Source organism: Hemitrygon akajei, chromosome 20, assembly GCF_048418815.1.
Source record: "Hemitrygon akajei chromosome 20, sHemAka1.3, whole genome shotgun sequence".
Classification (NCBI taxonomy): Eukaryota; Metazoa; Chordata; class Chondrichthyes; order Myliobatiformes; family Dasyatidae; genus Hemitrygon; species Hemitrygon akajei.
The window spans coordinates 53,611,411-53,623,806 of record NC_133143.1 but is presented as its reverse complement, the minus strand read 5'-3'; the positions used below and the strand labels follow the sequence as shown (position 1 = coordinate 53,623,806).

The window sequence follows — 12,396 nt, the reverse complement described above, 5'->3', positions numbered from 1 at the left end:
ATCCTTTATTCTACATACAAAATTCTGCATTTCATCGGAACGAAAGAAAACAAAATGTCATCACATTTTCCAGCACCCTAAGCAGATTTCAATTAAATCTCATCCTTGTCCATTCTTGACTTTGCCATACAGTGGAGGTAGACAGGGCAAGGAGTGGATAATGAAAAAGGAAGTCATAAGTCAGGGGTTGCCTAGTTTATCCTATGACTCGTTGAAAAGATACGTCAGCTCACAGCACAGAGATGAATCACGTCATATGAACATATCCCTCCTCGTTTGTCAGCTGATTTAGAGAATGGCCACTTCATACTATGATGTAGCCTGCCATGCCTGTGCTGACTGATAAAGCTGTACGATTATGTGAATAGAAGCATGCTATGGTTGCGGGGTCTCTCAAATCTGCTCCACCAATTCACTCTCAAATCTTATTCACTTTGCCATCTGATATCCATTTCCTTCAATTACCCTAGTGTTCAAATCTATTGAAAGTACTAACATTTGAGCATCCACAGGCTCTCTGTGCTGCAGAGTTTTCATTATGTACAATTGAGTAGACATTTTTCTTTATCCCACTCTTAAATATCCTGATCGTTCCCCCTTCTTCAAGCCTCCACAACAAGAAGAAACTTCCTCTCAGCATTGTGTTAGTTCCTCCCTCAGATTTTTAAAGGTTATTTCTTCAGCAGTTAGATTGGGGCACGACTGCATAAGTGCGTGGACGTCAGCCAGGTAGAACAGCAAGAAGAGTTTAAAAGGAGAATACTTTATAGAGCGGACGACGGAGTAGAGGGAGACAGAGTAGGAAGGTTTTGGTTCAACGGGGCTTCGATAATAACGGGTTGAGGCGAAGTAGGTTATCTGTGTAGAATACAGACAGGAAGTATGTGTGTGAGACCAGTGTTCTGTGCTCAGTGTCAGATGTGGGAAGTCCTGGGGACCCCCAGCCTCTTGGACGGCCACATCTGCGCCAGGGACGTTGAGCTGCTGCTCCTTAGGGACCATGTTGTACTCACTGTACACCCATGATTGTGTAGCCAAGTTTCCATCAAACTCAATATATAAGTTTGCTGATGACACCACAATTGTAGGCCGCATCTTGGGTAATGATGAGTCTGAGTAGAGAGAGGAAATTAAGAACCTAGTGGCATGCTGCGAAGACAATAACCTATCCCTCAACGTCAGCAAGATGAAGGAATTGGTTGGTGACTTCAGAAGGAGTAGCAGACCGCATGACCCCATCTACATCGGTGGTGCGCAGGTGGAACAGGTCAAAAGCTCTAAGTTCCTCGGGGTGAATATCACAAATGACCTGACTAGGTCTAACCAAGCAGAGTCCACTGCCAAGAAGGCCTGCCAGCGCCTTTACTTCCTGAGAAAGCTGAAGAAATTTGGCCTGTCCCCTAAAACCCTCACTAATTTTTAATAGGTGCACCGTAGAAAGCATTCTTCTAGGGTGGATCACAACCTGGTATGGAAGTTGTCCTGTCCAAGACCGGAAGAAGCTGCAGAAGATCGTGAACCTAGCCCAGCACATCACACAAACCAATCTTCCATCCTTGGACTCACTTTACACCACATGCTGTCGGAGCAGTGCTGCCAGGATAATCAAGGATAAGTCCTACCCAGCCAACACACTTTTTGTCCCACTTCCCTCCGGGAGAAGGTTCGGGAGCATGAAGATACGTACGGCCAGATATGGGAACAGCTTCTTTCGAACTGTGATAAGACTGCTGAACAGATCCTGACCTGGATCTGGGCCATACCTTCCAAATATCTGGACCTGACTTGCACTACCGAACTTTCCCTTTTCTATTTTCTAATTATGATTTATAATTTAAATTTTTATTACATTTACTTTGATTTGTACTTCAGGGAGCGCGAAGCACAGAAACAAATATCACTGTGATGATTGTACACTCTAGTATCAATTGTTTGGTGACAAAGTATTTGTATTTGTATGTTAGGGAACTGGAGATGCAGCTTGATGACCTTTGTCTGGTCAGGGAGAGTGAGGAGTTGATGGGAGCTATAGGCAAGTACCTTGGGAGACAGATAAGTGGGTAACAGTCAGGAGCGGGAAGGGCAAGAGTCAGATGCTACAGACTACCCCTGTGGCTGCCCCCCTTGACAATAAGTACTGTTTGAGTACTGTTAGGAGAGCTGGCCTACCTGGGGGAAGCAACAGTGGCCGTGCATCTGGCACAGAGTCCGGCCCTGTGGTTCAGAAAGGTAGGGAAAGGAAGAGGATGGCAGCAGTGATAGGGGACTCTATAGTTAGGGGGTCACACAGGCGATTCTGTGGACGCAGGAAAGAAACACGGATGGTAGCTTGTCCCTAGGTGCCAGGGTCTGGGATGTTTCTGACTATGACCACGATACCCTGAAGTGGGAAGGAGAACAGCCAGAAGTCGTGGTACATATTGGTACCAATGACATAGGTAGGAAAAGGGAGTAGGTCCTGAAAAGAGACTACAGGGAGTTAGGAAGGAAGTTGAGAAGAAGGACCTGAAAGGTAGTAATCTCAGGATTACTGCCTGTGCCACGTGACCGTGACTATAGGAATAGAATGAGGTGGAGGATGAATGCATGGCTGAGAGATTGGAGCAGAGGGCAGGCATTCAGATTTCTGGATCATTGGGATCTCTTTTGGAGCAAGCATGACCTGTACAAAAAGGATGGGTTGCACTTGAATCCCAAGGGGACCAATATCCTGGCAGGGAGGTTAGCAAAGGCTATTGGGGAGAGTTTAAACTAGAATTGCTGGGGGATGGGAACCAAACTGAAGAGACAGAGGATGAGGTGGTTGGCTCACAAATAGAGAAAGCTTGGAGACAATGCGAGAGGGAGGATAGACAGGTGATAGAGAAGGGATGCACTCAGACTGATGGTTTGAGATGTGTCTATTTTAGTGCAAGGAGTATTATGAACAAAGCAGATGAACTTAGAGTGTGCATCAGTACTTGGAGCTATGATGTTGTGGCTATTACAGAGACTTGGATGGCTCAGGGGCAGGAATGGTTACTTTGAATGGTTACCTCTTGCAGACTGCATCAGGTTTTCCTCCAGGATTTCCCTGTACTTTGCTGCATTCATTTTACCCTCTACCTTCACAAGCCTTCTAGGGCCTGCTGGCCTGAAGCATCCCCACAGTATAATGCAGCCACAACCATGCTTCACGGTAGGAATGGTGTGTTTTTGATGATGCGCAGTGTTTGGCTTACAACAAACATAGCCTTAGTCTGATGGTCAAAAAGCTCAATTTTGGTTTCATTAGACCATAGAACTTTCTTCCAGCTGACTTCAGAGGCTCCAACATGCCTTCTGGCAAACTCTAGCCAAGATTTCACATGAATTTTTTCAACAGCTTTCTCTTTGTATCCATCTCCTAACTTGTGCTTTTTAATAACCTTTTCACTAAAGTGCTTGAAATATTCTTTTGTCTTCGTGCTGTAGTTTTTGCTGGGATACTGACTCACCAGCAGTTGGACCTTCCAGATACAAGTGTATTTTTACTACAGTCAATTGAAACAACTTGACTGCACATCTCCAAAACAGATCACCATTTAACTAATTATGTGATTTCTAAAACCAGCTGGCTGCACCAGTGATGATTTGGTGTGTCATATTAAAGGCAGGTGAATACAGTACTTATGAAATCAATTTTTTCTGTGTTTTATATCTGTCATTAATTTAGATCAATTTGTAGAGATCTGTTTTCACTTTGACACAAAAAAACTGTCTTTTTCTGTTGATCAGTATCAAAAAAGCCTAAGTAAATCTACTGTGATTTTACACACACACACACACACATATATATAGTGCGTAAGACTTTTGCACAGTACTGTATATGGCATAGATTAGGAGGGTGGTTGGGAAATGGAATTAAGAGTACTTTGCTTTGAATCAGGTTAGTATTAAGTGTTATTTGGTAACTGTAAAAGCATAATATATAGAGCTGTGCAAAAGTCTTAGGCACCACTAGCTAGGAAAAAGACCGTTACCATTCACAATATCTAAGCCCCTCCTGTTTTTATAAAGTTCTAAAAGGAGAGCCAGGGATTAAAGACCCAAACTATCCAGCTTTTCCTTACAACTCAAAACCTTTCAGTTCTAGTACATCCTTGCAAATCTCTTCCCCATCCTTTCCAGTTTAGTAACATCTTTCCTTAATGTTGTGTGACCAGAATTGCACTCAATACTCATTAGTTTATGTAATAAACATTTGTCTGATAGCTTATCAAATTGGTTTTATTCACATTCTTTGCCTCTTTATCTAGTTCACTTTGAAATGTTACTATTGGATCAGTTTCCGTTTGCAGATGGTTCCTTTCAGACCAGAATATCTTGCTAAATAAAATTGTTTCATTTTTTTCTTTTGCCAATCATCTTAAATCTCCATCCTTTGATTACAAACCCTTCTCCAATGCAATGGAATTTTGTTAGTTATTCCATCAGGACCACAATTTCTACTAATTCTCCACTCACTCTTCTTTGCTCCAAGGAGAATGCCCAGCTATTCTGCAAAATCCACAGAAATGCTAGCCCATTTCTTCCAGTAAGTTTCTGCATCCTCCCTAAAACCTTGACTAAATACTCCAGAACATTCCAGCTGTCTAACTACTGTTTTAGATGTTTGAACATAACATCATTTCTTTTTGTTGTCTCATTTGTTAATAGATTTACAAATACTCATTCTCTTCATCATCTTCAAATATACCGCAGCTGCTCTTACGGGTCTTTTCAGATTGAGTCATTCAGTTCACATTGTCTTTGGTTCTACCTATCAACTAATCACATTTAGTTGAAATTAAAAATGTCACTTCCTGAGTAAATGTTGTCTTTTGATCAATACTATGCAGCTTATTTGATTACCACATTTCTAAGTTCTGTTCATCTGAAAGCCTAAAAGTTACATCTTGCATCTCCAAGTCCAGATCATTAATATATATCAAAAGCAGCAGTGGTCGTGGTGTTGACTTTTGAGGAAATCCATTATAAATCTCCCTCTAGTCAGAAAAAACAACTGTTCACCATTATTTTGGTATTTTATGTCTTAGCTAAACCTGTGGGCAAACTGCTGTATCCTATGAATTTTAATATTGTTAACATCCATTATGTGACAACATTGTCAAGGAATTATTGATCACAATTTACAAGCACATTAATCACACCATCCTTATCCGCCACCTCTGTTACTTCAGTCATATTAGTCAGACGATTTTTGCTTTTAAAAGGCTACAGACATCCACTTTCCTAATGCCCAGCTGAAATTGGTTTCTTATTGTCACATATACTGAGGTATAATGAAAAGCTTGCCCTGCATACTCTCAATGTATTAAACTGTAGACTCAAAGATCCCTTGTTCTATATTACTTTTATCTTTATCCAAGATTTTTATTAAGAACTGGATATCTCCAGTCAATTCATAAGACCATTAGATGTAGACAAATTAGGCCATTTGTCTCAACGAGTCTGCTCCACTGTTTGTTAATGGCTGAGTTGTAAACTCTCTCAACTCCATTCTCCTGCTTTCTCTCCATAACCTTTGACACCCTTACTATTCAAAAACCGATCAATCTCCACTTCTTCAAGTTTCCTTCTTTAAATAGCAGAGGATACAGGCATCTAGAGCAAGTAACATTTTAGGTTCCATCTCTTTATGAAAGAAAATCATAAGACATTTATAATAATACATGATATCTCTTTTCCATAGATGCTGCCTTGCCTGCTAAGTTCCTCCGGGATTTTTATTTGTGTTGACATTTATAAAGCACATTTCACCTCTTCCAAAGCTTCCCAAAGGGCTTTAAAACCAATTAATACTCTAACTTACAAAATTATAAAGCTGGAGATATGACAGCCAACTTGTACACAACAAACATCCACAAACGTGAATGCAAAATGAGCAGGTGTTTGACTGATGCTGATTTAATGATAATTACTGGACAAAATGTCTGTGATAATTCCTTTCCTCTATATGAAACAGAACTGCAGGAACTTTTACATCCAATTGAGAAGGCCATTGGCAGGCCATCTCCATCTCACTTCTGTAAGATCATCCAAAACTCTGAAGGCCAAAAGCTAGTATAGACCAAGTAATTTTCTGCCATTACGAGAGTGCTTACCGACCTACAAGACTCCCAGTTAAGCAATACTCCATCCCACCTGTGTAATTTCCTTCAGTCATATAACTCTCAAAGCAGGTTCTCACCCCCTCAGGTTGGGTGAGACTGGAAGTACAGGTTGCAGGTTTAGGGTAAAAGCCTAAATATTTAGGGGGAACCTGAAGTGTGGAATGAACTGCCAACTGAAGTGGCAGATGTGGATTCAACTGTAACACTTCAGAGAAGTTTGGATAGGTACACGGACAAGAGTGGTATGGATGGCTATGGTCCTGTTGCAGGTAGATGTGACTATGTAGAAAACCAGGCTGGCATGGACTAGATGGGCTGAAGGGCTTGTTTCTGCACTGTAGCACTCTATGGCTTCTCTGATTCCAGACAAAAGCAGATCTCTAATTTGCTCTATTACTGACAGCAAGGTTTTTAACTGTCAAGGGACAATGCTTTGGATGTTTTTCCTGAATCCTCTCTACTAAAAGTTTGCTCCTTAAAGATAGTCATTTAAGCCTACCACTTTGACCAAACCAACATCATTACTTCCTTAAATGATTTAACACAATTAGAGTTCATGTGAGGACTCTGGGGTATTTTGATATGTTGAAGATCTGGTACAGTATTTTTATATTCGGTAACATGAAAATAGTGTAGAAGCTTACTTCAATTTTGCACCACAGAGAAGGGCACAGGCCTATCACTGATGGCTTTAATTTACTAACAGTTTGCATAACAATACAAACTAAAGTTTGTGAGTAATATAAGCAGCTGTAAACTAAATGATTCCTTAAACCTGCTTCGCTATTTAATAAAATAATAGCTGCTCTGGGCCTCAGCTCTATAACCCTTATTCTTTTCTACATTCCCTATTCTAAAGATTTGAGAGCCTCAGAAGAAATTGCTTCTCATCTCCATCATAAACAGGAAGACTTCTTCCTTATGAAAAAAAAATGCACCCTAGTGTATTTCTGAATTTCCCACTGCAGGAAATATCTCAATATCTAAAACCCCCTCAGAATCTTGCATGTTTTAATGAGATCACCCATCACCCTTCTAAACACAAATGTATGTAATTCCAACTTGTTAAATCATTCCTACTAACAGAACCCCTGTCAACTTGAGAATTAATCTAGTGAAACTTCTTTTGAACAGCCTTCAGAACGAGCATATCCTCCTTAAATTAGCAGATCACAATGGCGCACAGTATTTCAGGTGTAATTTCACCAATGCTCTCAACGCATTTACAGTGGGACTTAAGTACTTTTATACTGAATCCCCTTTGCAATAAAGGCCAAGATTCCATTTGCCTTTCCGATTACTTGATAGATTTGTCTGGTATTCTTTCGTTTCTTGCTGATTTTGCATTGCAGCACATGACACAATTTACAACCACTTTTAAACTTCTAGCCTAACTTTTTAACAAATTAAGCATGTACGTTAGTATTTCCTGTAGAAAAAAATGGAATGAATTAAAGAGAATCAAATTAATTATCATAAACTATCAAAATAACTTTGGTCCAGAAGCTCTGTACTCACTGTGACAGAGATAGCCAAGCAGGTAAAAGTAAATCTCTTGATGTGTGATTTATTGATGATGTTTCCAAGTTTATTGCTGGGATTGTTCTGTAATAAATTAAAAATAATAGTTGCTGGTATCATAATAATAAAATATTATATATTTTTAAACTGTCATCCATTAGCTTCCAAATGATTCAATAGTTCGTAATGACAAACGATTTGAGCTGCCATTTTTTACAATGCCTAAAGTTTATATTACAAAATGCTGGCTGAATTAATCATTTTCATAATTACTTTCATAAATAAATGACGAATTGAAAATAACAATCCCAATAAAGATTGCAATTTTAACAACTGGTATAAGAATTTTGTTATCAATTTTTTCATGCAACCTGTATCATAATCAGAATCAATTATTATTTTTAGATAAAAATTCCATTACAGCGTTACTAAATAATTTTCAGTATTTATACAAGACAATTTAATGACCTTGATAGATGCAGAAACCTGTTTAGAGTGTTTCCAGCTTTTAACTCATCACAAAGATCAGCAATTCATCCTTTCCTGTACAGATGCACTCAAACCTTACTGCCCCTCTCCTTAAGGGACATTACAATCACAATCAGATTTATCATCACTGTCTTATAAGACCAGAAGATATAGGAGCAGAATTAGGCTATTTGGCCCATTGAGTTTGCTCTGCCATTTCATCATGGCTGTTCCCTCTCAGTCCCAATCTCCTGCCTTCTCCCCATATCCCTTCATGCCCTGAGCAATCAAGAATCTATCAACCTCTGCCTTAAATGTACCCAATGACTTGGCTTCCACAGCCACCTCTGGCAATGGATTCCACAGATTCACTACTCTCTGGCTAAAGACACTCCTCCTCATCTCCATGCTAAAAGGACACCCCTCAATTCTGAGGTCCACTGGTCTTAGATTCTTCCATCACAGGAAACATCCTCTCAACATCCACTCTATCAAGGTCATTCAACATTCGATAGATTTCAAAGAGGTCACCCCTCATTCTTCTGAATTCCAGTGTGTAAAAGCCCAGAGCCAACACACACTCCTCATATGACAAGCCTTTCAACCCCAGAATCATTTTTCTGAGCCCCCCTCAATGTCAGCACATCCTTTGTTATGTAAGAGGCCTAAAACTGCTCAGCATACTCCAAGTGAGACCTCACCAGTGCTTTATAAAGCCTCAACATTACATCCTTGATGTGCAGTTTGTGGTTTTGCAGGAGCATTACAGTGCCAGGGCATACAATTATTAAAAATTACAACATAAATAGTGCAGAGTAAAAGGAATAATGAGGTAGCACTCATAGACCATTCACGAGTCTCTTGGCAGAGGGGAAGAAACTATCGCTGAATCATTGCGTACGAGTCTTCAGGCTCCTGTTCCTCCTCGCTGTTGTTAACAATGAAAAGAGAGTGTGCCCCAGAAAGTGAGAGCCCTTAATGGTGAGGCACTGTTTCTTGAAGGTGTCCTTGATGGTGAGGAGGGTTGTGTCCATGATGGAGCTGGCCAAGTCTACAAACCTCTGTGGCTTCTTACTATCCTGTCCATCGGAGACGCTACTAAGCAGTTGAAACTTTTGTGAAGCTGTCTGTGTGTTATGATCACATAATGGTCCCCTCCCCCCCACCATCCCTAGTCAGCTCACTGGTAAAATAATTACTGCACCAATACTGCCAACCCATTCATACATTAATTGAACTCATCAGACTACATTGTCGTACACTGTACCACAGCAATACTGGCAGTGTACAACAATGTAGTCTGATGAGTTCAATACTACACTGTGTACAGTTCAAATGGCTACGGATAAAGGACAGGACATGATGGGTGCTCAGGGGAAGAAGCATGCGCTCTGTGCCATGGGTGCCTGAAGGCTTTAATCAGAAATGGACAAATAAAGGTGGGGAGAGTGGGCAGCTAATACTGATGACTGCAGTTTAATGCACATTGTATCAGTGTGGGAAGAAATATCACATTATTCACTTTCTCGAGTACTTCAAGCCTTATAATAAAATATAAAGATTAATTTGTCACATGTACATACAGTGAAATGTGCTGTTTGCAACAAATCAAATCAGTGAGGATTGTGCTGGGGGCATCTCACAAGTGTCACCGTGCTTCCAGCATCAACACAGCATGCCAACAACTCACTAACCCTAACCAAATGTCTTTGGAATGTGGGAGTTCCCAGAAGAAACCCATGTGGTCATGGGGAGACTTTGTGGTACAAACTCCTTAAAGACAGTGGCAGCAATTCAATCTTATAGCTGGTGCAGTAAAACATAGTGTTAACCTCTACACTACTGTACCGTGTAATTTTGAAATATACACAATCCACATCAGTAGCATCCTCGAGGACCAACCCATCCTGCTAAATCATAAATCGTCATGCTTGCAGCAGCATCTCATGGGCCTTCGAGTAATCAAGGAGCAAGTCTTAATTCTCTGACATCATTGTACATGCATATGTGCACCATAAGCAATTACTGAAGACTCGTGCGTGTTCATGACAATAACAGAATTTTCAACCAAGTCCTACTGCATGGTGCATAAAAGCTTCATGTTCAGTAACAGAATTTCCAAGCCACAATTCTTAAAATAAGACAACTCTGGAAATTTCAGATTTAAAGACAGGCAATTAATCAATCAATTAATTAATTAATCTATCTATCAATTTATTTATTTATTAATCAATTAATTAATCTGTTTGTTTATTTAAAACATTGCAGTATTATAATGAATAATAATTTATTTCTAAATCTCATGAAATGGAGTCAATGGACAAATTGAATTCTTTTATTAAATATGTTAAGATTGAATATGCATATAAGATTAACTGGCTGAAAAGTGCTAATGTCTAAAGAATCATCAACGCACATTGGGTACATACATCAGAACCAGATTTTTGTGAATCTAACAGTGATATGAGGTTTCTTCCTTGTCATCATCAATCAACTGTCCATGCATTTGCTGTGCTTAGCATTACCTTGTCAAAAGCAGGATAAACTGCTCGAAGCTCAGTCAACCAGCCATAAGGCATGTGACCAACTGGGTAAGTTGCTGTCAGAACTGCGACGGCCTTAAAATAAAAAAAACAGAATTAAATGTTAGTAAGCTCACAGGAATTTATTTGTATAACTTTCTCATACAGAATAATATTTGGTTTGATCATGAGCATTAAATTGATGATAGCAGATTAGGTGTTAACCACATTATCTAATTTTCTGCTGACTTGCTGGTTCCTAGATTGCATGTGGAAAGCAATAAAGGAATTTGCTTTGGAATAACGACCATTAGTTGCCAATTAATAATTGCGTTGATATTATCAGTATCAAGTAAGGTTGAAAGAATTGCAGGTCAAAATCTCATCAGCATTTTAGCAAGTTTCTCCAAAGGCAATTCCCTTACTTCAATGGAGGATGATTGCATTTCAATTTGCAGTACTATGTCAATCTGCCACTGCCCTCCTGCCAACTGCAAGAATGTTTTCTATGCTTTGGTCTCTTTCATAAGGAAATAACAAAGGATCATGACATTCCTCTTGGTAAACAATGTGCTTCTTCTTAAAACAGCAAGTGCAATTTTTTTGTGTTTGAGTACAGTCCATTTTGTATGCAATTGTAGCCACACAAAGCCATTAATACAAACCCTTCATGTGTAGTCTCCAATTATCAGTAAATCAGCTGTTTTAGGGCAAGTACCATGAATACCAAAATCAGGATCTATTTTTCCTTATTTCCTGCAGACTTCCCTTTTATTTAATGTTATCCTTTTTGAATTGATTATTCAATTATTTTTCCTCAAAGTACACTTACAAAAGAAAAATAAAAGTTGAGCTTAAATCTTCACTGGCCGCAAGTAACTTCCCAGGACATCCTATACGGTAGCTTTAGTCCAGAAGGACAATGGTGATAATCCAGTTCATCAGAGGCCAGTGAGTCTAATATCAATGGTGGGGAAGTTAGTAGAAAAAGTGCAGAGGGACAGGATTAATCTTCATTGCGAGGACAGGGGTCGATCAGTGGAAGATCAGAGACAGTCAGCACTTTGTTGATGAGTACTCCTGTTTGATTAATAGGAATGAGTTTTATGAAGAAGTAACAAAGCATATTGATGTAGGCCCCAAGTCAGCTTGGAGACAGGAAGTGACATTGGAGGATTCCTTTTGTGATAAGACAAGTGTTTGTACCATGCAGATGACTGCTGAAACACTTACTAATTGTCATACAAATTAGCAATTTAGGTACAAACATAGGAGGTACGAATATGAAGTTCGACATGAAAATTTGTGGCATTGATAGTGAATATTTTTGGATCATAAAATGATATTGATCAACTGCTCAGTTAGGCCGAGCAATAGACGCAATTTAATCTGTAGAGGTGTAAGGTGATGCATTTTGGGAGGCCCAATAAAGGTAGGACACATCACATAAATAGGATTTGGTGAATATCAATGAATAAAGGGACCTTGGTGTGACAGTTCATGAATCCCCAAAGGTAGCAACATAGGAAAATGGTGGAGAAAGCATACTGAATTCTGGCCTTCATTAGCCAGAGCAAAAGAATCGAGGAGCGTAGTAGTCACGATGCAACTTTGTAAAACATACAGTAGGTCTCAATTGAAGTATTATGTACAGCTTTGTTTGCCACATTATAAGGAAAACATGGTTGTACAGAAGAGGTTTCTGAAGAGATTTGCCAGGATATTGCCTGGGGAAGAAAATTTCAATTATG

At 39.5% G+C, this 12,396-nt stretch overlaps 1 protein-coding gene across 1 annotated transcript in view; it reads right to left on the bottom strand.

Annotated features, from left to right (window-relative positions):
• ankhb (ANKH inorganic pyrophosphate transport regulator b) overlaps nucleotides 1-12,396 on the bottom strand; it is a 130,826-nt gene that overhangs the window by 40,897 nt on the left and 77,533 nt on the right. The window contains exons 7-8 of the mRNA XM_073024329.1: nucleotides 10,649-10,741; nucleotides 7,653-7,739 (exon numbers count right to left, since the gene is read on the bottom strand). Of these exons, the coding sequence (XP_072880430.1) occupies nucleotides 7,653-7,739; nucleotides 10,649-10,741 (180 nt within the window). The remainder of the gene's footprint in view (nucleotides 1-7,652; nucleotides 7,740-10,648; nucleotides 10,742-12,396) is intronic.